Source organism: Bombina bombina, chromosome 1, assembly GCF_027579735.1.
Source record: "Bombina bombina isolate aBomBom1 chromosome 1, aBomBom1.pri, whole genome shotgun sequence".
Lineage (NCBI taxonomy): Eukaryota > Metazoa > Chordata > Amphibia > Anura > Bombinatoridae > Bombina > Bombina bombina.
This window is the reverse complement of record NC_069499.1, coordinates 1,386,393,076-1,386,413,117: the sequence shown is the minus strand read 5'-3', so window position 1 is coordinate 1,386,413,117 and position 20,042 is coordinate 1,386,393,076. Positions and strand designations below refer to the sequence as shown.

General features: G+C 37.4%; 1 protein-coding gene across 1 annotated transcript in view; it reads right to left on the bottom strand.

The window, feature by feature from the left end:
* The window catches only part of POLR3C (RNA polymerase III subunit C), a 97,263-nt gene that overhangs the window by 66,983 nt on the left and 10,238 nt on the right, over positions 1-20,042 (bottom strand). The window contains 3 exon segments of the mRNA XM_053704496.1: positions 3,087-3,166; positions 3,378-3,572; positions 6,028-6,283. Coding sequence (XP_053560471.1) covers positions 3,087-3,166; positions 3,378-3,572; positions 6,028-6,283 — 531 coding nt within the window.

The window sequence follows — 20,042 nt, the reverse complement described above, 5'->3', positions numbered from 1 at the left end:
TATCTCTTCAGACAAAAAGGTACTTAGTTTTGAGAACTGAAAAACTAAGAATATGCGATTATATCTTCTAAATAGAAAAATTGTCCAAAATAAAGAAACTTCTGGGAGAGCACGGCATTATAAATAGATGAATAGAATTTATTTACCAAAAAATGTAAACATATCTATAATAATAATAATAAAAGTCCAAGTATGTTTGTCCGACGCATACCTGTGCAAGACAAACATACCTGGTCTTAACCCCTTAACGACCAGCGCCGATGCACATGCGAGACAAGCGTGAGGAAGGCGCTGGTCGTTAAGCCCTTAAGGACCTCTGCCGCAATCTCGCTAAAAGTAGTGGGACAGAGCAGAAATAGACTTGCTGAGGGACACTGTGTCCCTCTCTGCATTGGTGGTGCCGATCGTTAGTGGTGTGGGAGGGTTAGGAGTGAGGCGGGCGGGAGGGGCGGGAACAAGTGGGACTGCTACACTACAGAAAAAAAGTATGCTAAGAGCCCGAGGTGTATGGAGGGGGGGGGGGGGGAAGGAGGGAGAAGGTGGTACAGGGGGATCCTAGAGTGGAGGGGGGGAATAAAGGAATAAAGGCTAGGGAAAGGATCTTGGAGGGGGACATTTTGGCCCGTGTACACGGGCTTTAACACTAGTTCATCCATAAATAAATAGCCTCATGCTACATAATTAAAAACAAATCCTTATTTCAGGATGCATAATCTTTATACTACAATACTATCATATGTCAAATAGATTTTTACTCAAAAACAATTATATTTTAAAAAACAAAAATCAAACAAAATGTAATTTTAAAAAATACACTTTCAATAAATAAAAAAAAAAATTAGTATATGTGTGTGTGTGAGTAAATATATTTTATATATATATATATATATATACATATACAGGGAGTGCAGAATTATTAGGCAAGTTGTATTTTTGAGGATTAATTTTATTATTGAACAACAACCATGTTCTCAATGAACCCAAAAAACTCATTAATATCAAAGCTGAATAGTTTTGGAAGTAGTTTTTAGTTTGTTTTTAGTTATAGCTATTTTAGGGGGATATCTGTGTGTGCAGGTGACTATTACTGTGCATAATTATTAGGCAACTTAACAAAAAACAAATATATACCCATTTCAATTATTTATTTTTACCAGTGAAACCAATATAACATCTCAACATTCACAAATATACATTTCTGACATTCAAAAACAAAACAAAAACAAATCAGTGACCAATATAGCCACCTTTCTTTGCAAGGACACTCAAAAGCCTGCCATCCATGGATTCTGTCAGTGTTTTGATCTGTTCACCATCAACATTGCGTGCAGCAGCAACCACAGCCTCCCAGACACTGTTCAGAGAGGTGTACTGTTTCCCTCCTTGTAAATCTCACATTTGACGATTAACCACAGGTTCTCAATGGGGTTCAGATCAGGTGAACAAGGAGGCCATGTCATTAGATTTTCTTCTTTTATACCCTTTCTTGCCAGCCACGCTGTGGAGTACTTGGACGCGTGTGATGGAGCATTGTCCTGCATGAAAATCATGTTTTTCTTGAAGGATGCAGACTTCTTCCTGTACCACTGCTTGAAGAAGGTGTCTTCCAGAAACTGGCAGTAGGACTGGGAGTTGAGCTTGACTCCATCCTCAACCCGAAAAGGCCCCACAAGCTCATCTTTGATGATACCAGCCCAAACCAGTACTCCACCTCCACCTTGCTGGCGTCTGAGTCGGACTGGAGCTCTCTGCCCTTTACCAATCCAGCCACGGGCCCATCCTTCTGGCCCATCAAGACTCACTCATTTCATCAGTCCATAAAACCTTAGAAAAATCGGTCTTGAGATATTTCTTGGCCCAGTCTTGATGTTTCAGCTTGTGTGTCTTGTTCAGTGGTGGTCGTCTTTCAGCCTTTCTTACCTTGGCCATGTCTCTGAGTATTGCACACCTTGTGCTTTTGGGCACTCCAGTGATGTTGCAGCTCTGAAATATGGCCAAACTGGTGGCAAGTGGCATCTTGGCAGCTGCACGCTTGACTTTTCTCAGTTCATGGGCAGTTATTTTGCGCCTTGGTTTTTCCACACGCTTCTTGCGACCCTGTTGACTATTTTGAATGAAACGCTTGATTGTTCGATGATCACGCTTCAGAAGCTTTGCAATTTTAAGAGTGCTGCATCCCTCTGCAAGACATCTCACTATTTTTGACTTTTCTGAGCCTGTCAAGTCCTTCTTTTGACCCATTTTGCCAAAGGAAAGGAAGTTGCCTAATAATTATGCACACCTGATATAGGGTGTTGATGTCATTAGACCACACCCCTTCTCATTACAGAGATGCACATCACCTAATATGCTTAATTGGTAGTAGGCTTTCGAGCCTATACAGCTTGGAGTAAGACAACATGCATAAAGAGGATGATGTGGTCAAAATACTCATTTGCCTAATAATTCTGCACTCCCTGTATATATATATTTCTGTTCCGTGGGTTACTCTGCGATATAACAGAAGTAATTATGTAATTTTATACTGATTATGATGAAGCAACATATGCTAGTTTATTGGATAATGGAAGAAATAAATCTCAAGTGGTCTTATCTAAACCAATGATTTCCAGAATACCAAACCTCTGCTTGCGCCACTGTATAGGGATATGAAACCCCCAAATTTTATTTTTTAAATTAGACAGAGCATACAATTTAAAAAAAAGTTACAAATTTGCTTCTATTATTAAATTTGTTTTGTTCCCATGATGTGTTTGGTTAAAGAGATACCTAGGTAGCCATCTGGACCATTACATGGCAGGAAATAATGCTGCCATCTAGTGCTCTTGAAAATGTATAACATTCCTGCAAAACTGCTGCCATATAGTGTTCAGAAAATGAGCCGACTCTTGAGCTTCCATCCCTGCTTTTCAACAAAAGATGCCAAAAAGAATGAAAAACATTTCTAATAGAATTACATGAAAAAGTTGTATATAATCACATGCTCTATCTGAATCATGAAAGAAACAATTTGGGTTTCATATAACTTTAAAGGAATGTTGCACAAAGCACAGCATGCTAACAAGAATGTATTCAGTGCATCTCACCTCTGTATCTTCATCCTTTTTCTGACGCTTAGCCTGACTGCCCTCCTCCTCTTCAGACGACCTGCGTCTCTTACCCCTACCTGCAGGAAAATGCAATATTTATCATTGCCTTTCACCATCACATGACATCACTGACAGCACTACACATAACATTTTACTATAATTCAGAGGAGATGCCTCTTATCAATCCACTCAATAGTAACTTATTTTTACAGGATTGTCAGAATATAAGTAAATGGCTTAAACAGAACTGAGATGTTGCGTCTCTGTTGACTCACAAGTGCTCCTTACCAATCATATTTAGTTTTGGAATAATGTACATTTCTTTTTCATTAATCACCAAAGTGGGCACGAGAGGTGGACGCTTCTCTGTGCTTTGTGATGAGATGCTACTCTCGGCAAGTGCTTCACACCGCTGAATAAAATGTGTGTCTGCGAGACGAGTGAATGTGGCGTATACCTCGCTGTATTCCATGCTCTTCCCATCTGACAAAAGAGAAAGAATTGGCTTTGATTACTAATACTAGTAACATTTAAGTGCAAATAAACAAACATCATGATACATTTATGCTTCTGCTAGACTTTCACCTGCATCATTTTCTGTTGGACTTTCCTGTAAATCATATCACAAGCTCTCCCAGTTAGAGACACGCTCCTTGTTACTGTTAATATCTCCCAATATTCCATGTCCTGTCTACCTGGACCCTAAAATCAGTTATGGTGGCATCCAAATAAGACTAAGTAATGAGGTTTTTATAGACTTCTCACTTATCCATTGACCTTTATTTTCAATTTATTTAGTTTTACAATCGGAACAATATAAATCAAAACAATTCCCTCACCATTTTTCTAAACTCATTGCTAGTTTATAATTGCTCGTGTAACTCCTTGTCACTGCGTATAATCTTGAAACAACAAGAGAACCAGGGAGCCACAAATGCCAAATTTTTATTTCTGTTTCGAAAAGGTTTTAGATTCTTTTACATATATCTATATATGTAAGCCTTCCCTAGTTCTTAAAGGGACAGTCTGCTCCAGAATTTTTATTGTTTAAAAATATAGATATTCCCTTTATTACCCATTCCCCAGTTTTGCATAACCAACAATGTTATATTAATATACTTTTTACCTCTGTGATTACCTTGTATCTAAGCCTCTGCAGATTGCCCACTTATTTCAGTTATTTTGGCAGACATGCATTTTAATCAATCAGTGTCGACTCATAAATAACTCCATGGGAGTAAGCACAATGTTTATCTATATGGCACACCGCTGTGAAAAACTGTCAAAATGCACTGAGATAAGAGGCAGCCTTCAAGGGCTAATAAGTTAGCATATAATCCTACCTAGGTTTAGTTTTCAACAAAGAATACCAAAGAACAAAGCACATTTGATGATAAAAGTTGTTTAAAATTGCATGCCCTATCTGAATCATGAAAGCTTAATTTTGACTTTAAGCAAAGCAGTCCTCACTACTGTGACTGGCTTTACACGCTTTATATGTATATTAAATAATGAAAATAACAGACCTGCTACATTCTGCACTCATATTACATTTATTGCAGCGGAGCATGTTTGTTAGAAGCAACTATGCATGTCTGACTTTAGCTAAATTCTTCAAATTAAATTAGAGAATGAAACCAAATCTTAGGTTTGCTCACTATACATAAAGAGCAATGTTAAAGGGACAGTGTACTGTATAATTTCTGCCCCTTTAATATGTTCTCAATCTCTTTCACCTACTGAAATGTATTAAATGGATTACAAATATCTTCTTTAGCTTTATTTGGTCATTTCCAATAGCTTAATTTGCCTCTTGTATCCCAACCTATACTGAAAATGTCAAAACGTAAGTATTGGCTATGGAAATATGTAAATATAACCAGGAGAAGAAATTATATTCCCAATAGGAGGTATGAGAGATAAGTACTAAAATGTTAATTTTAAATTGTTTTCTGTAAGTATACAGACATAGATAAGATATAGAGGCGTTGTTTGTGTGTGAGTGTGTATAAAGAGTGATAATGTAAGGAGAACAGATTTTCCTGCAAGCACAGCCCATTTTAAAGGGTTGTGGTTTCAAAGACCAAAGCAGCTAGTTCATATACAAGAATAAACCCATAAATGTTATACTCTTCAGCTGGTATAACAAGTTATTGGAAATACATTAAAGGGGAATCCAGTTTTATAGTATACTGTCCCTTTAAATTACCGTTACAGAAATTGAGATTTCACAGATTAATATGTTGTTAGACAAGATAACTTTAAATTAGGCAATGTTTTAAATTAAAATCGTTTTGCCGTTATTTAAAAATTATGTTTTAACAATCAAAGTATCCAGCTAATTCTAAGCTTTCTTTCTACCTTCCAAATGCTTAAAGGGACATTCCAGTCAAAATCTAAATGGACATAGATGAATTACATTCTTGAATATAAACATATTTGCAATATACATGTATTGGCAAAAATGCTTCTATTAAGAGTTATCACTGTTTTATTGTTAACATTTTTCTCTGCACGTGCATGTGAAGCATAGCTAGATATTCTCACTGCACCCACATTTTAAATAATGCAGCTGCTCAGATCATCAGTGGGGCCTGTAATCATGTCAGCAATTAACAAATTGAGTCATTACCAGATGTTACAAGCACCTTAGGCTCTCCGAACAATGTTGTGTTTAAAATGCTGGTGCACAGTGCATACTTAAATACACTTTTGAAACAGCTATAGCTTTTATTAGAAGCATTTTTGCTCATGCATGTATATTACAAAATTGCTTCTGTTCAATACAGAAATGCACCCACATGGTTTCCAATTTTGGCTGGAATATCCCTTTAAATTGCTTGATCTACTGAACATTAATTTTCATGCTGATTTAAGTTACTCCTAATGCGCATGGAACTCAACAACTGGCATATATATATTTATAGTAAGTAATCACCTTCCATAGTCTCTGTCAATCTGTCTGCCACTTTTTTCACCACTGCACTTAGCGTCATCTTCCCATTGAGCAACAGTTCCTCAACGATCAGTTCTCCTGTGTCTCCATACAAAGTTTTAGCAGTGTAGATGTACCGTGGATACCGTAGGATGCGCAAGCAACGGTCATTGTGTGAGTTATATTCCACAAAGCCACGTTTGTGCAGCTGGTAGGTAACCAAATTATGCTGAATAAGGACACAGAGAGCTTTCTTTACCTGGATAAGAGAAAGTGATCAGTTTAATAGCAATAGTAACAGAAAAAGCCTACATATGACCTAAGCACAATACATACATACATAATACTACACAAAACTGCACTAAATTTTTTTTCCAACACCACTAAAAGTAAACTTTGAAACGTGGGCGGGTTAGCACGCTTATTAGAAGTTGAAAATTAAAAGTTACCGCTTGAGCGAAACCTGATGCGCACTTACTTCAGGACTTTGGATCACAACCGCGTTAACTTCTTCTCCCCCATATACTTCAACGTAGCATGCTTTTAAAAAAAACAAACACTTATCGTTTGCGCTTTAACCCAACACTGAGCTAGGCCTAATATATATATATTCATTCTTTCTCCAAAACAGACGTGCACTTTCTGGAAAGTTTTTCAAACTCCTGCTTTATTGTACACAAAAAATGGAAAACAGTGACATTTCGGGGATCTCACCCCTTCATCATACTAAGGCTTTGAGCTCAAATCACTCTAAAAGTAATTTAATATAAGCTGGGTGACTGCAGTCCAACAGTAATTGTTTGAAAAGGGTAATCCCCTCCTTCCTATGAGGGGTATTGTGGGCATGTTTGTATTCTGTCATTAGAGACTTTTGGAATCACTAACCCTCACAGTAAATACATTAAAGGGACAAGAAGCCCCACATTTTCTTTCATTATTCAGGTAGATCATACAATTCTAACCAACTTTTCAATTTACGTCTATTAACAATTTTGCTTAAAGGGACACTAAACCCACATTTTTTCTTTAGTGATTAAGATAGAGCATACAATTTTAAGCAACTTTCTAATTTACTCCTATTATCAATTTTTATTCGTTTTCTTGCAATATTTATTTAAAAGTAAGAATTTAAAGCTTAGGAGCCGGCCTATATATAACTTTGCACAGTGTAGAATATTAGCTTTAGGTAGTTTGCATTTGGAGCAGCATGGAGACACTAGACTTGTTCCCACTTAGATCTACTCTGTGGCCCTTTCTGCATCGGTCATCGATGGTGCGGATCGTTGGTGGGTGGGAGCAGCAGGTGGGAGGCTGGTGGGCAGCCCATCGTGGTTTAGTTCCATTGTGTATTTGATTGCATTTGGCGATGAAATGGTGACATGAAATATACCAAAATGGGCCTAGATCAATATTTTATGTTGTCTACTAAAAAAAATATATACACATGTGAAGGGTTATTCAAGGATTCCTGATAGATATCAGTGTTCCAATGTAACTATCACTTATTTTGGTGGAAAAAAATTGTTAGAAAATAGCAAAGTGCTACTTGTACTTATTGCCCTATAACTTGCAAAGAACATGTAAACATTGGGTATTTCTAAACTCAGGACAAAATTTAGAAACTATTTAGCATGGGTGTTTTTTGGTGGTTGTAGATGTGTAACAAATTTTGGGGGTCAAAGTAAGAAAAAGTGTTTTTTTTCTCAATTTTTCATCATATTTTTTTATAGTAAATTATATGATATGATGAAAATAACGGTATCTTTAGAAAGTCCATTTAAAAACGGTATATATGTGTGGGTACAGTAAATGAGTAAGAGGAAAATTACAGCTAAACACAAACACTGCAGAAATGTAAAAATAGCCCTGGTCCCAAACGGTCAGAAAATGAAAAAGTACTCTGGTCACTAAGGGGTTAAGAGCCCCTTAAAGGGACAGTCTAGTCCAAAATAAACTTTCATGATCCAGATAGAGAATGTAATTTTAAACAATTTTCCAATTTACTTTTATCACCAATTTTGCTTTGTTCTTTTGGTATTCCTAGTTGAAAGCTAAACCTAGGAGGTTCATATGCTAATTTCTAAGCCCTTGAAGGCCGCCTCTTCTCTCAAGGCATTTTGACAGTTTTTTACCACTAGAGGGTGTTAGTTCACGTTTATCATATAGATAACACTGTGCTCACGCACGTGGAGTTCCAGTGAGCAAGCTCTGATTGGCTAAAATGGATGTCTGTCAAAAGAACTGAAATAAGGGGGCAGTTTGCAGAGGCTTAGATACAAGGTAATCACAGAGGTGAAAAGCGTATTTATATAACTGTGTTGGTAATGCAAAACTAGGGAATGGGTAATAGAGGGATTATCTATCTTTTCAAACAATAAAAATTCTGGTGTAGACTGTCCCTTTAAGCAAGCGCTATCCAGGGTGCTAAACCTAAAATGGGCTGGCTCCTAAGCTTTTTATTCCTGCTTTTTAAATAAAGATAGCAAGAGAACAAAGAAAAAATTATAGTAGGAGTAAATTAAAAAGTTTCTTAAAATTGTATGCTTTATCTGAATCATGAAAGAAAAGAATTTGGGTTTAGTATAATTCTCTACTATTGAATGCATTAATGGGAGCTAGCTGAACACATTGGTAAGCCAATAAAAAGAGGCATATATGTACAGGCACCAATCAGCAGCTAGCTCCCACCTCCCAAGCCAATCTAGATATGCTTTTCCACAAAGGATACATAGAAAATGAAGCAAATTAAATAATAGAAGTAAATTGGAAAGTTGTTTAAAATTGTATGCTCTGTTTGAATCACAAAAAAAACATCTTGGGTTTCATGCCCTATATTAGGATGATCAACTACAAATGTTGGTGTACGAAACCTCTAATAATAGGGGATAATAGGGGACCCCGAGCATCAAAAATATCCCATCATCACCCAACTGGCCTGGAGCTTGGAGGCTCTAAACTCGTTAGTTCAGCAAAGGTATGAAACCTTGGAGTGCGGATTGACGCTGGACTATCTTTTAAACAGCAGATTTCCTCCGTAATAAAATCTGCCTACTTTCATCTGAAAAACATAGCCAGGATACAACACTTAATTCCACCGGATGATATGCCAACATTAATCCATGCATTTGTATCCTCTAGGCTAGATTACTGCAATGCACTTTACTTGGGCCTCCCAAAAAAAGAACTCCATCAACTTCAGATGGTACAAAACGCAGCAGCCAGACTATTGACCAATCAAACTCGCTCCTGCCACATAACACCTGTTCTCCACTCCCTGCATTGGCTTCCAATTAAATGGCGAACATATTTTAAAATTGGCCTGTTGACCTTCAAAGCCTTAAACAACCAAGGCCCACAGTACCTGAAAGAGCTCCTGACACTCTACATCCCATCCCGTTCACTTAGGTCAGCCAACACATCCCTCCTCTCAGTGCCAAGAATAAGGACAAACTCAGGCTCAGAGCATTCTGCCACGCTGCCCCTACTTTCTGGAACTCTTTACCTTGCGCAATAAGAGAGGCACCGTCCTTACAGACTTTTTAAAAAAAGTTAAAGACCCACCTCTTCCATCAGGCATTCAGTCCGCTTATCTGACCTTCAGAAACTCCTAACTTTTATGTCTTATGTTGGTATATTTGTAAAGTGCTTTGAGTCTCACAGGGAGAAAAGCGCTATATAAATCGCAAATTATTATATTATTATTATATAACAAAAAGACTCCTCTCTTTAAAACCGAGTCTTTGATATTTACTGGGGTGGTGATATGGGCTCTAATAGAGCTACCCTACCCTTTGACAAACACCTACATGCTGCCTAGCTGGGGCATCTGAACACTCATTCAAAAGACGATGTCATTTGCGTCTCAATTAATCAGAAAAGGAGATAATAATAAGCCACTTATTCCTCCATAGAAAACTACCAATTGCCCAGTTGGACAAGCGACAACCATAACCATTTTTCAAGGAGATATCCTACATACTAGACGCCCAATTTGCCACTCATATGAAGGTCAAAGGTGGGATAGGGGGCCCAAGCAAGCAAATACATTTTAAAAAAATAAATAAAAATTGTCTGGTTCTCTTCTCCATCTAAGTAGAGGAAATGATATATGTGCTCTGTATGAGTCTCCCCATGCACCAATAGCAACGAGGATGTGCCCCTTTCCCTGAGCACTTCCTTATTGTGTGTAGCATCATCACATCACAGGGAGCACTGGGAAAAAAAGGAGGTGCCTTCAATTTTATTCCCCAACTCTCACTGCACAGCATATGGCAAAATGATACTGTGTGATCCTTTAAGCAGAACAAAAAATGCAGCGGGTGACAACACATTGTCCTCTGCATTCAAGCAGGTTTCATTTTACAATCCTCTCCCAAGGTAGTCTGGGATTAGTTTACTAAATAACTATACTTGTAGCTTCTGATAACAACAGGTTGCTACAATGTGCACATCATACTATTTTCATTTTCAAGAATTTTTATTAGTTTGAAATAATTACAGATACATAAACATGGGTATCTATACAGAAGACAAACAATTTTTAAACCAATTAGTACAAGTTACATGTCGGTACAAAAGCCTACAACCATCAAGTTAAATAGTAACAAAGGCTTGATAAAGAATTATACATAGCTCATAGAGATAAAAATAAAAGCGAGGGAGAGTTCAAGAAATTTTGATGAGTATAAATCCGAGAGTTACATTTGTCTTCTAACCTCAAACAAGAGCGTTCGGTAATGTATTTTGGTTCCACAAAAAGAGAATATTGATTAAATAATCCGTCTTGTTGGAATAACTATGGTACATTTCTTCCAAAGTCATAACATGTTTAATCTCATTTAACCAATGTTGTATAGTTGGGGTCTGGTTTTTTTTCCACATACGTGGGATAAGCCTCTTAACACTATTGATCATTATCTGAAGTAACCTCATCTTGTATTGACAGTGTAGGTGTGGTAGTTTAAGTAATATTGTCTGGGAGTCAAGAGTAATGTTTTGATTTAGTTTTTGATTGATATGACCCTCAACCTGATTCCAAAATGGCTTGAGCACAGGACAATCTCACCATATATGCGACAATGTACCCTGTTCTCCACACTTCCTCCAACATTTAGGGAAACTACCGTATATATTCTGTGTAATCGCACAGGTGTTAAATACTACCTGGACTGTAACTTATAGTTAGTCTCGACTATGCCCATTGATATGGATGACTTTTTGATCGATTTGAAACACTTTTCCCACGTAGAGTCGTTGATTTGTGTGTTTACTTCTTTTTCCTAGAGCAGAGCTTTCCAAACTTTTCATGTTAGTGACACACTTTTTAGACCTACAGTACATCATTTTGCGACACAGTAATTCAGTTGTACTAGCAAAAAGGAGGATAAACTAACTTGTTTTAAGAGATACGGACACATACATAAATTATATAATAACAAAATGTATTTACAAGTAACCGTATGTATGTGCAAGAATTAAAAAAAAGTTTAATAACACCAATAGCTACTTACTATTTTAATGGGATGAACACAGTTTCTGAATATTTGGTGGAATATTAGCTAAAAGACACTCGCATTTCATCATCAAGCAGCTGTCCCACTCACTGACTACACGTGCCGTCACAAGCCGATTGAGGAGACTACACGTGCAGTCAGGAGCCAATGTGCCATCAAAGCCACCAGTGAGAATAGTTTCAGTTCCTGCTGAGCTGCGCCAATAGGTTAAGATGATCTGTGACCCACTAGGTATCAATCATGTGCCAACCATGTGATACGCGAAGCAGGCAGGCGGAAAGTCGGAAACCAAAAAAAATAAAAATTGTTTTTCAAAATTGAAATTCAAATTTTTTTTTTGCTGAAGCAGGGACACACCTACACACTGCCACCGACACACTAATGTGTCACGACACACAGTTTGGAAAGCACTGTCCTAGAGTATTCTAAAGGAAGAAGGTTTTTGTGTGTCTGAAAGTGATATTAATTTATATGTGGATGATATCAGGTGTTTAGGGGTGTTAGGAAGTATACACATCGTCTCAAAGGGAGTGCAGGGTCTGCTAAATTGTTTCCTATCTGGATGATTTTGTATAAAGTGTCTGACCTGGAAGTAGGAAAACCAGGTGTTGAGTGGGGCCCCTATTTCATCACGTATTTCTTGGAATGTTTTGATGTATCCCTCTTTTAGCAGAAAGTAGATGGGAACATGGGTAGGTAGGACATTAGCACTACCTGGTTTACTGAGGTTTAGTCCCGGAAATATTTTGTTATTTAATATAGGTGTGAGGTGAAAAATGTGTGGAAATTTTGTTGTAGGAAGTGATTGTCCTGTCCCAGACCCGCAGAAAAATAGATTGGATGGGATGATATGTGGTCTAAGCTTATTCGGTATCCAACAGATATCACGGACTGTGGAACTTGTAAGGATTTGGTTGTCTAATGTAACCCAGAGCTTGGGATCAGAGACTTGGTTCCAGGCCACAATACGTGAAAGATGTGTCGCTATATAATAATTTAGTATATTAGGGACTCCCAGTCCCCCTAGCTCCTTAGGTAGATATAAAGTATGGCCCGGACCCTCGGTTTAGAGAAGGACCAAACAAACCTGTTTATACTTTTTTGAATGTTAGTTATATATAAGATTGATGGAATAAGGATTAGTGTTTGCATGAGGTATAACATTTTTCGGAGGATGGTCATTTTTATAGCGTAGACCCGTCCTAGCCAGGACAAGTGACCGTATCAGTGCCAGGTGTTTAGCTCAATGTCTATTTTTTGTTTTAATTTTAGATAGTTTACATTGATTGTTTCTGAGAGGGTGGGTTTTATAATTAGACCTAAGTATGTAAATTGATCTGCTGAGGTGAAGGGAGTTTGTGTTTTAATAAACTGGTTTTCATCTAAAGAGGTTCGCATAGTCATGATTACCGATTTCCCCATGTTAATAGAGAAGTTTAAAAAAACAGCTTGTACTCGGCCAGAATATTGGTGAGGGCTGGCAAAGATGCCCTAGGATTGACTAAAGTGAATAGAATATAATCTGCAAATAGTAGGCACTTGGTATTACATACCCCAATCTGAATGCCTTCCACTTCCGAAACTGATCGGACTTTGGCGGCAAGCACCTCCACTGAGAGTGCAAACAACAGAGGTGATAAGGGGCAGCCCTGACGGGTGCCATTTGTAATTTGGAAGTTATTTGAGAATGAATTGTTGACTTTGAATTTTGCATTGGGGTGGAATAAATAGCTAGAATCTTATCTATAAATGTTTGGAAAATTCCGAATTTGAAAAGTACAGAACACAGAAATTGCCAATCAACTGTATTGAATGCTTTCTCAGCATCTGTTGACAAGAGAGTGAGAGGCATGCTATGAGATGAGGTGTGGCGAATAATTTGGAGGAGTCTTGTTGTGTTATCTTTAGCTTCTCGAGTAGGGATGAAGCCGACTTGATTTTCATTAACTAGGTATGGGAGATACCGCTTAAGTCTATTTGCTAGTAGTTTGGCATAAATTTTTAGATCAATGTTTAGAAGCGATATTGGTCTGTAATTTTCAACTCGAGTCTTTGCCAGATTTGGGGATGACTGAAATGTTGGCTTCAAGCATCTGTTTAGAAAAGGTGGACTCCTTACTCATAGAGTTGTAGAGTGATAAAAGACATGTATCAATGTAGGGCGCTAGTAATTTATAAAATTTAGGGGTAAATCCATCCGGCCCTGGTGCTTTTCCCGGAATCAATTGTTTAATTGAGTCTTGTACTTCAGACAATCTAATAAGAGACTCTAGATCTGTTCTATCTGCTTCGGCCAGAGAAGGAAGGACAATTTGTGAAAGATAATTTTCAATACTTTTTTTCCCCCCCATCAGACGAATTGCAGATATCTAGATTGTAGAGTTTACCATAATAGTCTGAGAAAGTGTTTGCTATTTCTGAACTTAAATGGATATGTTGTTTGTCCTTATTTTGAACCGTTCTAATGAATGATTTGTATGATTTCCTTTTTAGAGATCTGGCCATTAACTTGCCAGCTTTATTCTTTTCGGCAAAAAATTTAGCATATAGGGCAAGTGCCCAGCGATGGGCATTTATATTGAGGTGTTGGTTTAGTTCCTCTCTGGCTTGGTTAACTTTTTGTAAAAAAGTTCTACCGATAATGGATTTTGTTTATGTGCTGTTTCAGTTATATTGAGTGTGTGTAAAAGTTTGGAGTATACCTGTTCAATTTGCCTACAATGTTGTGTGGTCTGTTTAATTATTTCACCTCTAACGAAGCATTTATAGGTTTCCCAGTTATTGACATGGGAAGTGTCATTGGGGTCCTTAACGTCGAAGAACAAGGAAGTTTTGTCTGTAATACATTTAAGTGCAAGTGAGTCTGTGAAAATCGCATCGTTAAGCCTCCAGGAATTTCTTATCCCTGGTTTTAGGAGCCATGCAAATGAACTAATAACCATTGCGTGATCAGACCAAGGGGTTTGGGATATTTTGGAATCTATAAGTAAATGTGAGGACTGATCACATAAGACATAGTCTAGTCGGGTATATATTTTTTGAGAGTGAGAAAAAAAGGTGTAGTCTTTTGTTAAATTGTGGGTTAGTCTCCAAGTATCAAAGGTGGATATGATTTGTAGTGCAAGCCAAATGGCTTTGATATTTTTAGTAGGTATATATAATTTCCCTGAGGAGACATCTAACGAGGGATCAAAGGGGAAATTTAGGTCACCTGCTATGAAGATGGGTCCCTTAGCGTGATCTAACAATAGTGTCATCACTTTTCTAAAGAATGACAGATTAGGCCTATTTGGGACATAGAGGTTTAATAAAGTGATGGGTCTACCGTAGCATAGCCCTACCAAAAGAAGGAACCTGCCCTCTTCATCTTGGTTACGGTGTAACAACTTAAAAGGTAAACCTTTTTTTAAAAGAATGCATACCCCATTTTTCTTTGTTGTGTTGGAGCTGGTGAAGTATTTGTCATACCTACTAGAGAGTAGGGAGTTTGGGTTCATGTTTTTTCCTGAAATGCGTCTCTTGAATGAACACTATATCAAGGTGCTTTTTGTGAAAGTCATGTAGGGCTATAGAAAGTTTTTGGGCTGACAAGAAACCCTTTACGTTTTGGGTTGCAATATTGAGATTGTTAACAGTAACTTTTTGGGTCATAGTAAAAGGGTCGTAACTCTCTGTGGTCTAGATGAGTAGTATGAGTGTCTTACTGAAACATTTCTTGAAATAAGGAATATATTCACCAAGGATGGTGGGAGGAAATGGGTTATTTTAGGTAAGCAAAAATTAAAATGATATTTATAAATAACAATGCTTTAAAGGGTTGTTTTAGAGGGTCATGTAGTGGTCTGGTAAGGTGATATAAACTGAATGGCCCAGGTAAGGCGGTGCCAAGGTCGATTGCAAAATAGGTAGTAAGCTCTATTTACACTAAATAACGTCTGAAGGATAGAGAGGGGTTTTGTATCGGGGACATCTTGATCTGATTGAGGAGGGAAAGTAGGAGAAGTCAAACTAAAAATAGTATATGTATATCGGGATAAGGTTTTAGTAAAACATCAGGTGTAACTTTCCTATTTGTAAAACCATGTGTAAGGGTGTGAATACTGAGCAATGAGCATCAAACCCATATACATCTGTGTGTCAAGCCAACAAGTAAACAACTTTGTAGAAGTGTTAAACAGAGAAATGTAATGAGACGTAACCATTTTGCAGCAAGTGTAATTATTTATATTGAAAGGTCTGGTCTAAGCATAGTGAGACATACCTCAACATCATGTAAACACAGACGGGTAATATCAAGATCAACAGTTGCAAATGCTAAAAGTTGTCTCAGATTCCTGAGTACATCAGTTCCTGCAAAGCCTATTCAAAGGAGTTAGTCAAAGTATCGCTATCGCAAATATATAGGTCCATAAAACCTGAAAAACCAAAAGGGTCAGTGGACCAACAACAAATAAGAACAAGAAAAAAACAACAGATTAACAGGTAACAACAGTATACCAGACGTGCTACACTCATTGTCGGTGGAAATCTATAAACCTTGTAGGTATAATATAATGCAAGTCCATGAGACCCTCTTCTTGGATCCGTCTGTAGCTCATCTCAAATCACCTATGCTTGTAACAAACAAGTGAATTTAAACATGAGGAACCTGGTACTGGGTCAAATGTGTCCGAATGTTTGATTACAGTTTATCAATAAACTTAGTAAGTCACAAACAGATGTGCACGGTATCTTTTCAAATTGTGGCTTGCGGTATATCAATAAAAAGGATACTCTAGGGTGGCCTAAAGTAAAACAGTTTCAGGCGGACCCTCGTTGCAAGTCAAAGAGTAGTTAGTCAGGAATTTTTAGATATTTTGAACCGGGCGGCCCATTTATAATAAATTTCTGGAACTCTGTGATTCATCTCCTAAGAGGATCTGATATTAAGACACCGTAGTTGGTTGTTGAAGATCTTGAGGTTGATGCCTTTTATTGGGAGGGTTTATAGCTATGTCACTCCAAGTTTTGTGTTTTGAAGATTGAGGAGACAAACTTTTCGATCTAGGAGGTAGTGAAGTATCCGTTATAGTAGTCTTTGGCGGGGTAATATTGACTCTGTTGCAGAAGGAGGTGATGTCTTCTGTTTGGGTGCAGTTGAATCTTCTTCCGTTTTTAACAACTTAGACTTGTACAGGAAACCCCCACCTATAGGGTATGTTTAAATTTCGGAGATGTAGAGTGAGAGCATTGAATTCTCTTCTCTTTTGCAAAGTTCTTATTGAAAGATCTGCAAAAAAACTTGACTTTTGCACCCTGGTAACGGAAAGAAATTTGTTGACGGGCTTGCTGCAGAATTAGTTCCTTCTCCTGGAACTTCGTAAAACAAATTACTACATCTCTAGGCGGATTGTTTTCCAAAGGCCTCGGTTTTAGAGAGCGATGTGCTCTTTCCATTTGTATAGAAGAGGAGTTTGACTATTCATCCCCCAGTAATGATCGACAAAGGCCATCTAGGTAGTTGAGGGCCCAGAACAGCTTTGGAAATTTCTTTTATTCGTATATTATTACGCCTCATCCTGTTCTCTATGTCAACTAGTTTAGTTTATTCCATTATTTGTTTTTGCTGGATGCGCATTTTATTTTACATTGATAGTATTTCATATGTTTTTTCTTCTCTATCCCCCTCAAGAGTTTCCTTTCTCATACCTAGATTGTTTAATTATTTTTTGAGGTCCGCACACTCCTCCTATTTGACTTGGTTTATAAGCGACTCCATCGCTTTGAGAGCGACGGGGCCTCCTTCATCTGGCTCTGTTTCTCTATCAGGGGATTGGAGCATTGAGCAATTAGTATCATGCGTAATGTCTGAGGTATGGTCAGATATATCTTCATTGGGCTTTTGCTTGTCTAAAGCTTTAAAGAAAGTATTTACGTTGCCCGGGTGAACTTTAAGTTGCTTGTCCTGTTTAGCTAACCTCCTTGAAGTCATGTTTGTAAATGGGATCTGCTGACTCAGTATAGTAATTCTAAAGTCTTTGCGCGTCTTTTAGTGTTGTTACCACAACGGTGGTATGTATAGATATGAAATATGACGGTTTTCTTCTTGTGAAGACGGTACCCTTTTTATTTCTTTCTGATTAGTAGGATTATTACATATAGTGAAATGTAAGGTCTCTGGTAGGTCTAAGCAGGTTGTTAAGCACAATGCAGTGATGATGGGTCGTAAGCTTGACCTGTGTGTGTCTCCATTAGCCACGTGGGCCTCACATCCACAGGGTTCGCTGTTTTGCAAAGTATAATCTGGGTGCGATTATTAGCGTGCATCTATAAGCATTGATGGTATCATGTGTGCCACTTAGTCGCTTACCCAGTGAAGATCTGCTATCTGCCTCTCACCCGCTTCACCTTTCAAATTCAGGCGCCTGCCATGTTACTGGTATCCGATTTATGTAGGCCGCAATCTCTGCGGCGGTTCTCAGTAGATGATAGAGCGGCTTAAAGCTGCAGGAGCAATATCGCCCGATCAGACACCTTTTCCCACCTCTCCTGGGCCAACTCAGTAGCCGAGTATGCTGGATTTGGAGCCTTACAGCTTACCATTATCAGGAGCTTCAGTAAGGTGCAGCCATCTTAAACGGCATTTCAGCTCTGCCTCCCATACTATTTTAAATGCCGAGAACATCTGCAAAAGTATATCCGGCTTAAAATACTAGGTGGTACCTAAACTTGACATAAGGTATCATGAAATGTTCTTTTGTGATTCATGCAGAGTATACAATTTTTAAAAAGTTTCTAATTTACTTTTATTATCAAATTTGCTTCTTTCCCATGGTATTCTTTGTTGAAGAGATACCTAGGTATGTGTCTGGAGCACTAAATGGCAGGAAATAGTGCTGACATCTAGTGCTCTTGCAAATAGATAACATTCTTGCTAAAATGCTGCCATATAGTTCTCCAAATAGGTGCACTCTCCTTAGCTTACATTCCTGCTATTCCACAAAAGAAAAGAGAAAAATGCATAATAGAAGTTAGAAAGTTGTTTAAAACCGTATGCTCTGTCTGAATCATGAAATACACTTTTGAATTTCATATCCCTTTAATTACATGTTTTTTAATAGATGTTCATATTTTGAATAAAAGTACTATTTGTTATTATTCTTGTGGAAAAAAGATGTGGTAGTTGTCAAAATCTGACAATGAGCAATGTATTCGTGTATATCATTTCTCCACAAACATGCACTTACTGCTAACATTAATATCAATTTAAAAATGAGTAATGTTTAATTATAGCTTGACAAACCCAGGAGTCAAGGAGCTACTGGCTCCTAGAATTCTACCCTGGCTCCAAACTTTTTGGGTTATTTTCCATATATCTATATAAAAATGCCACTCACTGGTTCCTAAATATTCTTACTGGCTCCTAATTTTTAAACAGATTTGTCAAGCACTGAATGCTGATCTTCCACATGCATACTCAGAAAATGCAAGTTTAATGTTTTTGAAAAAGAGCAAATGGGGTTCCTGTTTTAATATTACCTACACCTGCTATAATTAATAATAACATTTGAATATCATAGTTTATTTTCTCATTTAATATCAAAATATTTAGAATAAATGTACTGATGCGGCTATAACATAGTAGTATAGGTTAACTGTATAAATGGTGAATATATAGTCGGATTTCACATCCATGAGAACGTAGGAACAGTGTACTGATGTAAAAACACAACATATCAGACCAAACATATAATACGGTATTAACTGATTATAATATAAGTGTATGTGTTAGTCCCATTAGTGGGTTACGTATAGTTAATTTTAGTGTCCATACTGATGAGAAATAATCGGCTTGCAATTTTAACTGTCAAGTAAGCTATATAAACAAACCGTAAAAAACGTTACTAGACAGCACCAATACAAATTAATGTGCCGGTCTCAATACCGGATTATGTAGAATTCATTTTAACATCCATATGGAAATAATATTCTGCCGATGGAGATTTTTTTTTTGTTAAACAAACTATACAACATGGCAGATCAATAAATATCACGTGACAAAGAACTACAAACATAGAGATTCCAGACTATTACCGACCATAGGGCAAGACATTAATAAAGCAGCTGCTGAATACATAGACTGGGTGTTTCATAAAGCATAGACATATGTTGATATTAAGATTTTAAATATTGTGATAAACAAACTTTTTTCAAACACTCATAAACATGGGCAGCTAATATATTTGATAGAATATCAGCTGTGTGTTTACATATGAGATCTCAAATAATGGCACAAGCAGATACTTCTAACATACACTTAGTAATAGTGGAAAAGTGTATTTGTGGACTTGCACTTGCTGATTGGAGGCTACATTTAGATACCAATCAGCAAGCGCTACCCAGGTGCTTAACAAAAAATGGGCTGGTTTCTATCCTTACATTCCTGCTTTTTCAAATAAAGATACAGCTAAAGATAAAGAGAACGAAGAAAAAATGTATAATAGGAGTAAATTAGAAAGTTGCTTA